A 17,114-nucleotide genomic window follows, 5' to 3' on the forward strand; every position below is an offset into this window, starting at 1 on the left:
CAAAAATGTTGAAAGTGATGAGTTTGGCAGCGAAAATGAACCATTGAGAATTCTTGGTTGCAAGCCGGTCTGGTCAATGACCTTCTTGTTGAGGTCCAGGACCGGACCGGTCAGATGTTTGATGATTACGTGCGTATTGGGTCTCAGATGTTGACCGCTGATGGAGTTTTAGTGAACACATGGCAGGATCTGGAGAGCACAACAATTGGGGCCCTCAGAAATTTGAGAGAGACTATTAAAGATGTGCCGGTTTACCCCGTTGGGCCACTGATCAGACTAGTTCTACTGTCCGATTCGAGGAGTAGTGTATTGCATTGGCTAGACATGCAAAATAGGGAATCAGTTCTCTATGCCTCGTTTGGGAGTGGTGGGACTTTATCAAGCCAACAAATGACCGAGCTGGCATGGGGGTTGGAGCTGAGCTACCAGAGATTTGTTTGGGCGGTACATGTTGGTAAATATATGTTTCATAAGACATTTAAGATATAACAAATCTTATACTAATATGTCATGAGATAATTAACAATATGCTAAGAAATCATTAATTAAATATGCAACTCTATATTTAATTAAATATGCAAAATAAAATAATAAAATAATAATAATAAATAAATAATCAGGAGTGAAACTAGTATTGGATACAATGTCCTTAAGACAAATTTGCCCCGTAATGGTGCTAACGGATTCAGTGGCGTCTATCTCTTAGGATACAATGGTCTACATCCACCAGTAACAGCACTACAAACTCGTGGATACGGTGAACCTTCTCTGTATAATACTCTCTCTGACTCAAAAATACATCTATACTATATAAATAATGAATTGGGTGCAATCCAAACCAAATGGTTCAGACCAATCTTAATATGGCTTTATGAAATTGGATTAGGGTCTAAGTGATTCGAACCACTTAACCTATGGTTTGAACCCACTTGGGTTGGGTTCAAGTCTAGAGAGGGAGATAGAAGAAAATGAAAATGAATGATTTGCAAATGATCCAAAGGGGGGTATTTATAGGCAACAAGGTGCCTTTTCGGATTGGGTGCAACCCTTTGGAAAAAACTAAAAAATAGTTTTTAATTAATGTGCCTTTTTGGATTGGGTGTGTCTCTTCATCATTGGACACAACCATTTATATGTGTCTCTTCACATTGGACACATCCACTCCAATTGGTTGCAATGATTCACATGGTGTCTGTTCACCAATAGACACATCTACTCTAATAGGTTGCAATGGTTCACATAGTGTCTGTTCACCAATAGACACATCTACTCCAATAGGTTGCAATGGTTCACATGAATAGTTATGCCTGTTGGTTTTAAGTTGCAACCCATTAGAAACAGATGCAACTCTTTGAAAAATAGATGCAACCCTTTAGAAATAGATACAACCCTTTGAAAAAAAAAAAAACTAACATTTAATTTAAATTCAAAAACTAACCACCCATTTAAATAAGCCTAGCCCAAAATTAAAGGCCCAATCCAAGATTCCATTTAGTAAAAAAAATAATTGGACTTTACAATTAGGCCCAAGCCCAAGCCCAAGCCCAAATTTGGCTTATTTAAATTTCAATTAGTTTCAATATTTTTTCCATGTAGGATAAACACTTCCCACATTTTGCATACCCATTTAGGCTTATCAAAACACCACAATTTGGAGATAATTTCTCATTCACCCGGAAACGGATTTAAGAAAGTAAATATACCACGTTTATCTCCTTGCGGAGAGAAACGCGCTCATCTAGGGATCCGCAAAAAATTATTAGCGGAATCTATTCCAAACCTCATCCAAAGTTTATGGTTTTAATGCCCCCGTTTCTAACAATCCCCCACATGAATGGAAATTTGCGTAAAATGCAAAAGATGATTGTGCAGACACTAGAGAGAGTATAGTCGGAAAGTTACTGCATCAGGATAGGTAGCTTTTGGCTTTGAACCTTCCCCAGTGTATTGTTATCGGATTTATTGGCTAACCAGTGAATGCGATGTCTTGAACTGTTTAGCCGTTTGTGTAAACCAAGACAATAATAAACACACAGTACCTTTCCTCATAAAGTTGGTTCTCATTGTTGTGTTCATTTTGGCCCTGAACAACTCCTGGTATTCAATGAGTGCTCCAGAAAACTTAGCCTTTATAGTTCTCATAGAAGCGGCCCCACTTCACACTCATATAGGTGACTTCTTATTAAGAGTATCCTACCATACACCACTTGAATTTTCAAGGTATAAGAGTCATCAAAAGCGTAACTTATCATAATCCTCGTTGTAGGTAGCACTGTCTCATCATAAAAATAGGCAGAAGATTTATATCTTCCCAGTGCTTCTGGTAAGCCATTCAGAATTTATGTTATCCCTTTGAATCTAGATCTTGGGATCTCCAGTCAACTAGGTTAGGTTTCCATTAAGATGACTCATTAGCTTTCGGCTTTTAAGCCCCATTCCCCTCGATGAACTGTACAATTGCTCTCTAATACAACCTTCAATTTTATATGTGGCCACAAGGTTGTGTTTAGAAATATTACACTCTGCAGAGATTTCTCCAAGTGAGAGCAACTGTATACTTTGTGCCCTAAGATTGCTTATTGTTAGCAATATCATTTTCTTTAGTGGCACTAGTGTAGACTTACTTTAAAATGTCCATTAGGTGAACTCTATTGACTTTCCTATTTGATTTATTCAAAGTTTTTAACTTTGAGTTATATTAAGAACATACAACTATACCTTTAATATAAAAGACATATCCACTCTTGGATTTGAAGTCTTTAATATCCCATATCTAGATTGCATCACTGTTACACCTCCAATTTAGTTAGATATCTCGATCTATGCAATATTGGATTTAGGATGTATCTTAACTATCCAATTTATTATTTTTCAGTGATCCGATCTTGGATTGAAAATGTGCAATTAAACATAGTTATTAAGATACTTTGCAATCTCAACCAATGATATACTTTGACTAGTATTTATATTTGAGATTTACATCTACAAAAAGTTATCTAGGCTTTTGTTATCATAACTTGTAGTATCTCAATCTCACTTTATTGAAAATATATTATGTTATCAGATGTTAAATCTTTCATATCAAATATACTAATTAGTATATCATTATTTTTTTTTTTTAAGCCATACAATGACTTATACATCACATTTATGTCATTGTCTTGGTACCAGCTTTAATCCACTCAAGGACTTATAAGCTTACACACTTTATTCTTCAACTAGAACAAATAACTCAGCTCTTCTGCTGGAAAAAGAACTCTACTAGTTTTTCCATAATATTTTCCTCATAGGAAACAACATGCACTATTGTTATAATACTATAAATGATTTTTGGTTCTATCCAAAATCTCTTAGGATTAAGAACCCTACATTTATAAGTATTTCTTATCTGGTGAGGTAACTCATAGCAAATTTCATCTATGGACAATATCCCCCCATAACTTTGGGATAATCCTGAAATTTTATATATGATATATTTCTTATGGTTTTCCAACTCTTGAAATACCATATATTAAATATTTCATCTCATCTACCTTTCCAAGGTTCCATATTCGATTTTCAACAAGCATATATAATAGTCTCTAGTGCATATATATTCACTTTATCTCTAACTTGTTCTTATAATATGTCACAGACGTTACTGTGAATTAATGAGTGAGATATTAATTACAATGAGCTCTAATTAATATTTGCTTCTACATCTCTTGTATTTATGAATAGAGTTATTCATGTTTAGGTTCATGTTAAGTCAGTCGTATTAACATGTCACAACCTTTCATGTGTCACACATCACATAACTCAATCATTGAAGCAAATAATTATCTTATTATTTAAGCTTTGGATACAATCACCACAAAGTGAGCACTCTCTTCTCAGCTATAGTTCCTACTTAAAAGTGAGTTCATAGCTATCATTACTAGCATAGATTAAGTACACTCTTCTCACATCTCACTACTAAGTTATGATGAGCACCCACTTCTCAGCTATTACCACTAGCTTGAAGTTAAGTTTGTTTAGTTATCAATTCTAGTAGCTCATAACTTTAGTACACACTTATCTAAGTAGTCTATCTTGGTAGTAGAGTAATTTGTTTTCAAGAATATTCTTCAAAAACTACTACTTTACAATTAGTATTATTCACTCCTACATGAGCAGATATGATGTATAACTCAAATAGCTTATGGCTAAAACAGCTACTCATCACCCTTGTGTTTTTTATTATCAAGTAGAGAGCAAGAACTAACTAACAGATTTTCATCTTCCTCTTAGGTTCTGTACACCTCATTAATCATTTTAACTTATAACTAAGCTAACTAGTTTGCAACTTAGGTAACATTTTAGCTTTTAGCTAAATTGTACATTATAGCTAACTAGCTTGATTTAGCTTGTCTCAGTGTACTTGCTTACTATATCCATAACATTTTCTATTAAACACTTTAAAGTTGTCGGAAAATCTTATCTTATTCAACCCATTCACAACTATACGTGTCTTTAAACACTAGTATAGATCTTTTTCCCTTAACTATCGGGATAATTGACATAGCTAGACTAGTAAATTTTTGTCTATTGTATTAAATACACAAACCAGTCACGAACTCATAAAAAATTAATAATATCACACATTAAATAAATTATATTGTAAAATTGAATTACTATGCACATTAAGTAATTCAATTACATAGTTCAATATTATAATCTTAAATACAAGTAAGCACTTATATAAATAAAAATGAACTCACATAAATTATACCACATGATTAATTATATCATATAACTAATCAAAGAAATAATAATATTCAGGAGAAGACTTTGCTTCCTTAAAGTTTTGTGGCTCATTCTCCAATAAACATGCTAGAAAATCAGGACCAAAAGATGTAGAGCTCATCCTTATTTTCATTGTATGATTTATGTACAAGAAAATGATATGCACTGATGTTATGAGCATAACCTATCAAAGGTTTTATGTAATGATCCATTCTACCACATAGTATGATATTATCTGCTTTGGGTCTGAGCCCGTATGGTTTTGTTTTTGGATTTTATCCCAAAAAGTCGCCAACCACATAAAAGCACTTCACATTTCCCTTACATAGGTAGTGTGGGACTGTGCACATGTAGCTCGCTCAGTGTGGTAGTATGTCAGTGCCTCTTGCACTCGTCCACGGCACACCCACCCACAAGGTCGCCATATTATAGGTCCTACTTTAACTTTCTTAGGAGTTGGAACTACAACCTTAGTTAGACACCCCCACACTTCTATTAATTTATAGGAAGGTTTTCAACCTTTTCATAATTCATATGGTGTCATATCAGTTTCTTTTGATGTATTTTATTGATAACATAATTTACGGAAATCAAAACTTCCCCTCATAAATTCTAAGTTAAACCAGAACTTGTCAATATAGCATTCATCATTTTTTCAAGAATGATACCATATTCTGAACAAATATAAGCAAATGATGTTTCGTATTCACGATCTCTATCATTTCTTAACACCTTGATCTTTTGTCATATAATAATATATATAACAATATTTTATTATATCTCAATTATTGGTATAATCTCTACTTGTTTATATCTTAAATAGAAACATATAATAAAATATACGCAAGAATGAATCTGTCTTAAGATTGTTGGTAAATATATGTTTCATGTGACATTTAAGATATAACAAACCTTATACTAATATGTCATGAGATAATTAACAATACGCTAAGAAATCATTAATTAAATATGCAACTCTATATTTAATTAAATATATAAAATAAAATAATAAAATAATAAAAATAAATAAAGAACCTGGACCGAGACTAATATTAGATACTATGTTCTTAAGACAGATTCGCCCCGCTATGGTGCTAACGGACTCAGTGGCGTCTATCTCCCAGGATACAATGGTTTACATCCACTAGTAACAGTACTACAAACTCGTGGATACGGCGAACCTTCTCCGTGTAATACTCTCTCTGACTCAAAAATGCATCTATATTATATAAATAATGAATTGGGTGAAATCCAAACCAAATGGTTCGGACCAATCTAAAAATGGCTTGATGAAATTGGACTAGGGTCTAAGTGATTCGAACCACTTAACCTATGGTTTGAACCCACTTGGGTTGGGTTCAAGTCTAGAGAGAGAGATAGAAGAAAATGAAAATGAATGATTTGCAAATGATCCAAATAGGGTATTTATAGGCAACAAGGTGCCTTTTCGGATTGGGTGCAACCCTTTGGAATAAAACTAAAAAGTAGTTTTTAATTAATGTGCCTTTTTGGATTGGGTGTGTCTCTTCATCATTGGACACAACCATTTATGTGTGTCTCTTCATACTAGACACATCCACTCTAATTAGTTGAAATGGTTCACATGGTGTCTGTTCACCAATAGACACATATACTCCAATAGGTTGCAATAGTTCACATGAATAGTTATGCCTGTTGGTTTTAAGTTGCAACCCTTTAGAAATAGATGCAACTCTTTGAAAAACAGATGCAACCCTTTAGAAATAGATGCAACCCTTTGAAAAAAAAACTAGCATTTAATTTAAATTCAAAAACTAACCACCCATTTAAATAAGCCTAGCCCAAAATTAAAGGCCCAATCCAAGATTCCATTTAGTAAAAAGAATAATTGGACTTTACAATTAGGCTCAAGCCCAAGCCCAAGCCCAAATTTAGCTTATTTAAATTTCAATTAGTTTCAACATTTTTTCCATGTGGGATAAACACTTCTCACATTTTGCATACCCATTTAGACTTATCAAAATACCACACTTTGGAGCTAATTTCTCATTCACCCGGAAACGGATTTGAGAAGGTAAATATACTACATTCATCTCCTTGCGCAGATGTAGGTGCAAAATTTCGCTCAACCAATAATGATTGAGAAAAATAGAACAACACACTCAAAAAACAATAAGAATAAATAAGAACAGTGTATAAAGAAGCGTAGAATTGCTTGATCCTTTATTGGAGGTCTTAGCCTCTATTTATATACAAAAGATTGTAAAATTATGGTAGGACTCGCGTTGCTTGCCCTCCAATTCTTTCTATATAAACATTCTTTACTAATAGAGTTCTTTCCATTGTCTAATTTTCCATACATAGAACTTACCTTGTACAGAACTTCCTATCTCAGAATTTTTCTTCTACAGTAAATCCTTCAACTAGTAGGACTTGTGCATTCTTGAATAACTGGGCTGAACATATTTTGATCCGGCTGGGCTTGAGTAACAGGCCGGATGTTAAATATTAACAAGTTAGGCTGATGACCTCTTGATTCGGCCTTGATGGAGGTTGGAGGACAAATAACAATGGTCTTGGGCTGTAAATACCCTCAATTTGGGCTTGAGCATGATGGGCCTTATATGTCCTTGGAATGTAGATATGTGTAGTGGTGACGTGTGCGCTTTTTATTGGAGGGAGTTTTTTTCCCTCCACACTTTGCCCTAAATTTCATTTTTAATTGAGTGACGGCTCCTATTAAAGAGGGAATTGAAACCGGTTTTTTACTTTGCTTCAGAAACAGTTCGAGGTCTTTCATTATTACTCCGTCATACAAGATTTTGCAAGAGTTACATTCGCCCTTGCTGCACTTCTGCGTTCTTCATTCCACCGCTTTGTCAGGTTAGTTTCGCATCTTTCTCTTCAATCTTTCATTATGAGTACTTCATCTATTCCCGAACGTATAGACATTGGGGATTCTGAAGCCACACCTTCATTTTCCCCCGTTCGCATTAGGGATCCCCCTCCTAGGGTTTCTACAGATCGTCTTTCGTTGAATCCATTAGATACTTCCCCCCTTCCAACCGAGACATCCACCTCAGGCTCTGATTATGTTCTTACTCATGAAGAGAGGAAAGCAATCATCTCTATTCGCCGCATCAAGTTCTCTATTGCTTCGGTAATGGAAGAATTTGATATTCCTGAGGGAATAGAAATTGCAGAATATCCCGAGGGTGCCGATTTTACCTCCGGCGAGGGAATTGAGGAAAATGAATTGCTTCTTTCGGTAGGGCATCTTAACGCCCTCCGATTCCCTCTTCATCCCTTCTATCATTTAGTTTTTAATAAGCTAGGTCTTGCCCCCCTTCAGGTAAATCCTAATTTCTTTCGCATCCTTTCGGCACTGTTGGTGCGCCGAAAATTAGAGGCTCTAGATTTGACCCTTGCCGACCTTCTGCTTACTTACAATATATCTAAGCATGGGACCGAGCCTGGTCGCTTCTTTTTTACCTCTCCCCTTCATCAGAGGATAAACACGAACCTTCCTTCATCCGAAAAGAAATCGAAAGAAAGGATGGTTATAGTTAAAGGAAAATGGTTCGTGCCCCAATCAATTACGCTCCCCATCCCGCGCAAGTTCGGGAAATTAGGTATAGAATACTTAACCTCCCTTCATACCAAGTGTTCTGGCTGTTTTCCTTGCCAAGTCTTAATGTTTCGCCGTACTTATGAGTTTCTTGGTGTTTTTTCAGCTACATTCCCATCCTTCGCAGCAAGGAACAAACTTTCTTTTCTTGAGGAACGAGTCTGGAGTGACCCCTCGCCTATCGAGGACTTGCTAACTTCTTCAAACCTCAAGGATATTGCCTCCAGTGCTGTTGTTGCAGACCTCATGGATCTGTCTCTACCATCCTTTGACAGTTTCCCCATGACTGAGGAGGAGATACGGAGGGCTGAGGCTTTAAAAAAGAAAGCCGAAGATGCCCAACCCTTGGTCGTTATTAGATCAACTGAGGATGAGGTGGAGGCTGAGGAACCACCAATGAAGAAATCTCGCCTCAACCCCCCATCCTCTGGCAAGGGTAAGGTCCCTTCTAAAAGCAGAGGGAAAAAGGCTGGAGAGGCCGAACCTGAAGATGAAGTCAGGGCCTTTGTTCTGGCTAAGACTGGGGCTCCTTGGACTCCTTCCTTCACCAGGGCTGACAGGTCAGTCCTGCACTTAAGGGATTCTGTGATTACAGACCCTTCAGCTGCACTGGCGGTGGCTCGAGGGATGTGGCTCCTAAAGGACGAGGAAGCCATCAGCCAAATGGGGTTGGAACAACTACTCCCCTCTGCCCCGGTCCGGGCCATAGAGGTTCGCATTGCTCCTTCAGAATTATGTTACTCTTGCTTGCTTATGTTTCTATTTATGCTCATATTTGTTCCTCTGTTATACAGAGTCTATACCACACCATGGCCCTCGCGCCACTGCTGAAGCCCGATCCCTCTCCATCAAGAAGCTGGAAAAGGATCTTGACAATGCAGAGAAGAGAGCTACCACTGCCTCTACCAATCTGAAGATAGCTTCTGAAGCCAAGGATGCGTATAAGAGGCAATTGTCAGCCTCTGAGGCTAAGGTGGATTCTCTTCAGGCCGAAGTTCAACGCCTGACCGAGGCTCTTACTACTTGCTTCAAGGCGGGGAAGCAAATGCAGGGGCGCTACTCCTGTCTGACACACCTGGCTAGTGTTAAAACATTCTGGTCTGGCTATAATCAGGGCTCAGGCCCTAGGACGATGGATCCGGACGCTTTTGACAAGCAGGTGAGGGTGCACTTCCCATATGATGAAGGGCCAGAGGCTTTGGAAGCTGAAATCCGCTTTGCCGAGATGGTGAAGGCGCACCTGAAGGGTACTCCTAGCTCTTCTGCCCCTGCGGCTTCAATTCCTCCTACCCCAAGTCCTACTGTAGTGGATGCTTTTGAATTAACTCCCTTCGATCCGAAGAGGAAGTAGAACCATGTATTTTGTTTTTATGGACAGCATGTTTGGGATAATGAATATAATTTTTTGTTTTAGGCTTTCAATACCTGACTTGTTTTTGCTGTATGCTTTTGATACTGCTCATATTTTTCTGACTGGTAATGTGTTTAAACAATAAACATTGTCTTATGCTTCGGATTTATACTATCCGAGAAAAAGCAAGGATGGTGGGAAGAAGGAGATCCTTTTAACAGTTTAGTTGGTATCTCAGGATGATTCATATGGACAATGATTTAACTGTTAAATGAACTCTCCTTGCCTTTTACTTGCCTGCAGTAGACGTATACATACTCTTTCCTTCTCGTGTGTTCCTGATGTGGGGTGGATCATGATCCACATCCACAGGGTGTTAAACACTTGGATTCCGGAGGTAAGAGTTCTGATCCGGGCACCAGAGGTCTGAAGCGAATTATTCCTCGGCACTGAGTGTGGAGGAATATTGTTGAATAGGACACTTAGGGTCGGACACTTAGGATTCAAGGCAAATTGTCCCTCGGCACTGAGTCGTGGAGGAATAGTGCTGAATAGGACACTTAGGGTCCGAAGCTGCCTCGGACACTTAGGGTCCGAGGCAAATTAAACACTCCCTGGCGCGGAGCCAGAAGGGAGGTTTTACCGAGCCGGACACTTAGGGTCCGAGGCAAGATTTTTGCCGAGCCGAACATTTAGGGTCCGAGGCGAGATTTTTGCCGAGCCGAACACTTAGGGTCCGAGGTGAATGACCTACTCCCCGGCACTGAGCCTGAGGGGAGGTTTACATGAATTACTCCCCGGCGCTGAGCCAGAGGGGAGGTTTTGCCGAGCCGGACACTTAAGGTCCGAAGCTGCCTCGAACACTTAGGGTCCGAGGCGAATTAAACACTCCCTGGCGCGGAGCCGGAGGGGAGGTTTTGCCGAGCCGGACACTTAGGGTCCGAGGCGAATTAACTACTCCACGGCGCTGAGCCTGAGGGGAAGTTTGTTTATATTTTTCCTCAAACAACTTATCATGAGGCCAAGGATTCAAAAATGATAAGAGGCCAAGAAAGCGAGTAACAGTGGCTGTGAAGTTTCCCATTTATTGACTTTGGAGACCTTCCTCCTCCACTGATACTCCCTTCTTGGCAACCAAATGTTGTGGATCACGCATATATGAACCGCATTTCTTTTCTATTTCTATCCGATGTGGGATATAGACTAAATTTTGTCAAAAAGGTCGGTGTAAGGAATGCCTCTGGTATCGAGCTTGACAACCTTAAATACCAGTGGGCCCTCCTTACACCGTAATTAACTATTTGAATATTCCCACATATAACAGAATGTAGCATATACTTTTTTGTCGATGTGGGATAGAAAGTTTTAAGCATTGGCCAAAACTCATGTTTGTTTTTTTCTTAAAAATCATTGTGACAAATGCTTTTTAGCAGCATGCTTCTAATTGCATAAAAATTGCATAGTGCGACTTGGCATGCCTAAAAATTGCCTAATGCGACGCATGCATAAAAGTTGAATAATCACAGAGTAGTATGGCCCCCATTTTAATAGAAAGAAATAAATAGAGTAGAGTTGTACTGAATATAGAAGCAAAATAAAGAGAAGTTTGGCTGACTGTGGACATACTCAGCCTTATTTGTGAAGAATTTGCAGCAAAATTGACAAACTTAACTAATGGAAATACCTTTTAAGGTGTATTGCGTTCTAAGGATGCGCAATGGGACGTCCGCCAGCTTCGGCCAAACGATATGCTCCTTTCCCCACTACTTCGGTAACCCTGTAGGGTCTGGTCCAATTAGGTTCCAGTTTCTTTACATGAGCTGTCTCCTGCTTCAAAACCCAATCGCCTACCACAAAGCTCCTGAATCTGACGCGTTTGTTATAACTGTTACACACCTGCTGTTGGTATGCCGCGAGCCGAATTGCTGCTGCATCTCTCCTTTCGTCCACAAGATCAAGGCTATGTTCGAGTTGTTACTCATTGTTCCCTTCCAGTACCAAGGATGTCCAAAGGGTTGGGATTATGGACTCGGTAGGAATGACAGCTTCGGATCCATATGCCATAGCAAATGGGCTTTCTCCTGTGGGTCGTCTTGGAATGGTTCGATAGGCCCAGAGCACTTGAGGGAGATTCTCGTACCACTTTGTCTTCAATTTCTCCAATTTTTTCTTTAAGCACCCGAATATCGTGCGATTAGTTATTTCAGCTTGCCCATTGCCTTGTGGATGACTAACTGCAGCCAATTTTTGCAGGATTCCATGTTCGCTAAAGAACTTTCTTGTACTTCTGTTATCGAGGTTCTTACCATTGTCCATTACGATGACCTTTGGTACCCCAAACCGGCAAATAATGTTGCTCCAAATGAAATTCTTTACTTCTTCGTGGGTGACGCTAGAGAAGGCTTCAGCTTCCACCCACTTGGTGAAGTAATCCGTAGCCAGAAGCACATGCTCCTTTTTTTCCATGGTTTTGGGTAACGGTCCTACTACATCAATCCCCCATTGGGCGAACGGCCATGGATTAGCCATGGCGTGCAAACCTTCGGCAGGTTGATGCTTTATTGGACCATGGCGCTGACACTTGTCACATCTTCTTGAGTATTCTTTGGCATTCCGAGCCAAGTATGGCCAAAAATAACCTTGGGTTAGAATTTTGTGTGCAAGGGATCTTCCTCCCGAGTGATTTCCACAATCTCCTTCATGAATTTGTTTTAGAATTGTGAGAACCTCAGTGGGGGTTAAACACTTGAGATAAGGACCGAAGAATGACCTTCGGTACAACTGGTTATTGATGATTGAATACTTAGCCGCGGTAAGCCTAAGCTTCCTTGCCTCAGCTTTTTGATTTTGGAGAACTCCCTCCTTGAGGTAGGCCTCGATTGGATCAATCCAGCATGGCTCGCGTGGAACTTCCGGGATTACCATCACCTCTTGCCGGGGATTAATGCTGGGTTCTTCGAGAACGTCGATTGGAACAAGCCGAATCAACTCTTCGTCTGAAGATGATGCGGCTGCGGCCAATCGATCTGCGTCGGCATTTTCATCTCGTGGTACCTGATGGAATTCGATTTGATCGAACTCCCGGATAGCACTTTCTACAGCATCTTTGTATGACTTCATACGTTCCTCCTTGGGAGAATAGTGCCCTGTCACTTGATTGATCACAAGCTGTGAGTCACTAAAAACTTTTAAACACCGTACCTGTAGCTGTTTAGCTAGCCGAAGTCCGGCAAGCAACGCCTCATACTCGGCCTCGTTATTAGTAGTTGGGAAATCTAGTAAAATTGACTGCTGCAGCTTGGTACCCTTAGGTGTTGTGATGTCAATCCCGGCCCCTGCCCTTTTCTAGTTGGAAGCGGTGGAATGAAGAACGCAGAAGTGCAGCAAGGGCGAATGTAACTCTTGTAAAATCTTGTATGACGGAGTAATAATGAAAGACCTCGAACCGTTTCTGAAGCAAAGTAAAAAACCGGTTTCAATTCCCTCTTTAATAGGAGCCGTCACTCAATTAAAAATGAAATTTGGGGCAAAGTGTGGAGGAAAAAAAACTCCCTCCAATAAAAAGCGCACACGTCACCACTACACATATCTACATTCCAAGGACATATAAGGCCCATCATGCTCAAGCCTAAATTGAGGGTATTTACAGCCCAAGACCATTGTTATTTGTCCTCCAACCTCCATCAAGGCCGAATCAAGAGGTCATCAGCCCAACTTGTTAATATTTAACATTCGGTCTGTTACTCAAGCCCAGCCGGATCAAAATATGTTCAGCCCAGTTATTCAAGAATGCACAAGTCCTACCAGTTGAAGGATTTACTGTAGAAGGAAAATTCTGAGATAGGAAGTTCTGTACAAGGCAAGTTCTATGTATGGAAAATTAGACAATGGAAAGAACTCTATTAGTAAAGAATGTTTATATAGAAAGAATTGGAGGGCAAGCAACGCGAGTCCTACCATAATTTTACAATCTTTTGTATATAAATAGAGGCTAAGACCTCTAATAAATGATCAAGCAATTCTACGCTTCTCTATACACTGTTCTTATTTATTCTTATTGTTTTTTGAGTGTGTTGTTCTATTTTTCTCAATCCCAGCCCCTTGCTGCACTTCTGCGTTCTTCTTCCCACAGACGGCGCCAAAGTGTAAGTGCAAAATTTCGCTCAACCAATAATGATTGAGAAAAATAGAACAACACACTCAAAAAACAATAAGAATAAATAAGAACAGTGTATAGAAAAGCGTAGAATTGCTTGATCCTTTATTGGAGGTCTTAGCCTCTATTTATATACAAAAGATTGTAAAATTATGGTAGGACTCGCATTGCTTGCCCTCCAATTCTTTCTATATAAACATTCTTTACTAATAGAGTTCTTTCCATTGTCTAATTTTCCATACATAAAACTTGTCTTGTATAGAACTTCCTATCTCAGAATTTTCCTTCTACAGTAAATCCTTCAACTGGTAGGACTTGTGCATTCTTGAATAACTGGGCTGAACATATTTTGATCCGGCTGGGCTTGAGTAACAGACCGGATGTTAAATATTAACAAGTTGGGCTGATGACCTCTTGATTCGGCCTTGATGGAGGTTGGAGGACAAATAACAATGGTCTTGGGCTGTAAATACCCTCAATTTGGGGTTCAGCATGATGGACCTTATATGTCCTTGGAATGTAGATATGTGTAGTGGTGACGTGTGCGGTTTTTATTGGAGGGAGTTTTTTTCCCTCCACAGCAGAGAAACGCGCTCATCTAGAGTTCCGCAAAAAATTATTAGCGGAATCTATTACAAACCTCATCCAAAGTTTATGGTTTTAATGCCCCCGTTTCCAACAGTACACCCACCCATGGGGCACGGTGAACTTGATTATCTTACCGCGGCAACCAACGGCTGTGATGGGTCTTTAGATTTCTTGCCTGATGGGTTTTTGGCCCGGACTAAGGATGTGGGCCTGGTGGTCACGTATCAGTAGGAAGATTTTTATCACATTGTGGGTGGAATTCAGCTCTATAGAGCATTGTCAATGGAGTGCCACTAATAACATTGCCACTGTTTGGAAAGCACAATATGAATGATGCTTTGCTGACGGAGGAGGTCGGGGTGGCGTATCGGCCAAAAGTGTCGCCGTCCAAGGGAGTGGTGACGAGGGAGGAGATAAAGAAGATGGCGAGGTTAATCATGGAGGAAAATGGAATGAACTCTAAAAGAGCTAAAGTGAAGGAACTAAAAAGTAGTGCAATGAATGCTTTGAGCAATGGGGGGTCCTCTTACAATTCACTATCTCAAGTGGCCAACAATTGCCAAATGAAATTAAGTGAGCAAGTAATTTGCTCTGACTGAAACCAAGGGCTTATTTTTTTCGGTTACTATGTATCTTTTGCTGCCCACCCTCTAATAATCTTGAAGCATTTTATTTATTATAATCAGTATGGGAGAGAAGTGAAAGGAAGGAATTGAGCATTATTTTTTCCTTTATTACCTATAGACACCCAACATTCACAACGAAATTTTTTTTTTTAACATCAAACTTCTACTTTGAAATGTAAAAAAAAGTACCACTATGTTATATATAGGCTTATAGCTAGCCTTTGATCCCACGCTTGTTACTTGCAAGTACATAGATTGTGAGAGAACTTGGACATACAAATCAAGTGAACTGAAAATATATTTAAGAATAAAAAGGATTTTTCTAATAGCAAAACCCAAATGGGGTACATGGTATAGGAATAAAAAATGGGTTCATTTTAAAATATTTACACATGGGTTTGATCTTTTGGGCTGGTGGGCTTGATTTGGTAATTTTCAGCCCAATTAGCAAATTTTTTTTTTTCTTTTTTTAATTTTTTTTTAAACAATCTTATTTTTGCATGGATAAATAATAATAATAAAAAAATAAAAATATTGGGAATCTATACGATAGAAAACTGAAGTATAATAAAGATTATCATCTTGAATTTGCACAAATAAACAAAGTGCATTATGTAATTTGAGTCTAAAATCGCTGTGATCAGTCAAATATAACCCCATGACTGATGTGCATACTCTGTAATCAGTTATGAGTAGAAGTTCAAAAACATGTTTAGAGTTCAGTGCTCAAGGTTTGATTATTCAGAACAGGTATAATTCTAAGCCTTACATGCTTTTAACAGTTACTTGATTGAGTTAATGCTATGGTTTGAGAGCATCGAATCGGCATTTTGAATTTAGAATTGGAACCGGACATAATTTAGTTCCTAGTTTCAACTAATTTTTCTTCAATTCTAATTCCAAGATGTTGATTCTGCCCTCCCAACCACAAAATAGGCATACAATGACATTCCAGGGATTATTTGTCAACTAGTTATTGTCAAAACCTCATAGTAAATTTTCCGCTTGCAGTTCTTTGTTTTTGTTTTATTTTTTTTTTATTGGGTTTTTTCAATCCATGTTTTCCTCATATAGGCCTTAATTTACCATATTTCTCTGCAATTTTGGGTGTCTTTTTTTTCCTTTTCCTTTTTCTTTTCTTTTTTGTCTTAAAATAAATATATCCTCCACTGCTAGTTGGACCTCTTTAAGTTTTCCCATCATGTTATACACACTACTACAACAATTGTGTCAAATCGAAGATGAAACAAAAATGCTATGTTTGGCATCATTTCTTTAGATTTGGAATGGGAGAAAATTTAGTACAAGTTTGAACTAAACTTTCTCCAATCATAAATCCAAGACACCAATTCGGTGCTCCCAAACTTAACTGAAGTTAATAGATGGTGCATGATGACAATTAGTCATGGGAGTGTATTTGTATTCTGAAAGTGTCAAATGCTCACACTCACAAAATTTTGCATAAAAACTTCACAATATTTATAAGATAAGTTTATGTGGTATGAATTTCCATTCCATTATATTTAATTATAAATAGTGAACAGAAAGGTTATAGAGGTTTTTCCTAAAGACAAGGCAGGGAAAGTGGAACATATAGTTGCGAAATCTCTATAATGTATTAGTTCCAATTGACATCACAAAATTTTATGTCCTCCATTTTCTTACTGGGAAGGGCAAGGTTGGGGAATCATAAGAATTTCACGTAACATATTCTTTTCTTTCAAAGAAACATTGTGGCCTTGATTCTTTGACCTTCTAGTTGGATGTCCTACCTTGTTATTTACTTGAGGTCCGAGTCAGATGATGCTTTAGATTTTTTTTCTACAGTGGTGAATGTAGCTATAAACTATCATGTGTTAAATAATGCAGACTGCATTTGCTTACTTAGTTGCCAATTCTTTCCTTTTCTTTTCCTTCCCCCCTCTTTCAAAGCAATGGCAGATGAAGCTTCATAAAGTCCAAGTCTGAATGTCCTGGTGGATGAAGAGACGAATCAAGTTGTTTTTGCCGAGTCCAATAATG

At 38.5% G+C, this 17,114-nt stretch overlaps 1 protein-coding gene across 1 annotated transcript; it reads left to right on the forward strand.

Moving 5' to 3' along the window:
• The first annotated feature begins 114 nt into the window (after window positions 1-114).
• On the forward strand, window positions 115-14,697 carry LOC132316378 (anthocyanidin 3-O-glucosyltransferase 5-like). Its single transcript, XM_059814861.1, has 2 exons — window positions 115-454; window positions 14,561-14,697. Exons 1-2 carry the CDS (start codon window positions 115-117, stop codon window positions 14,695-14,697), a joined length of 477 nt encoding a protein of 158 aa, XP_059670844.1.
• The last annotated feature ends 2,417 nt before the right edge of the window (window positions 14,698-17,114 follow it).

Source organism: Cornus florida, unplaced genomic scaffold (genome assembly GCF_030987335.1).
Source record: "Cornus florida cultivar Cherokee Brave unplaced genomic scaffold, ASM3098733v1 CherokeeBrave_3.0.0_Hap2_Chr07, whole genome shotgun sequence".
NCBI lineage: Eukaryota > Viridiplantae > Streptophyta > Magnoliopsida > Cornales > Cornaceae > Cornus > Cornus florida.

Coding starts and splice junctions, on each gene's coding strand:
- LOC132316378 (XM_059814861.1), top strand. CDS start 115: ATGTTTGATGATTACGTGCGTATTGGGTCTCAGATGTTGACCGCTGAT. Junction 455..14,560: donor TGTTTGGGCGGTACATGTTG/GTAAATATATGT, acceptor CGTTTCCAACAG/TACACCCACCCATGGGGCAC.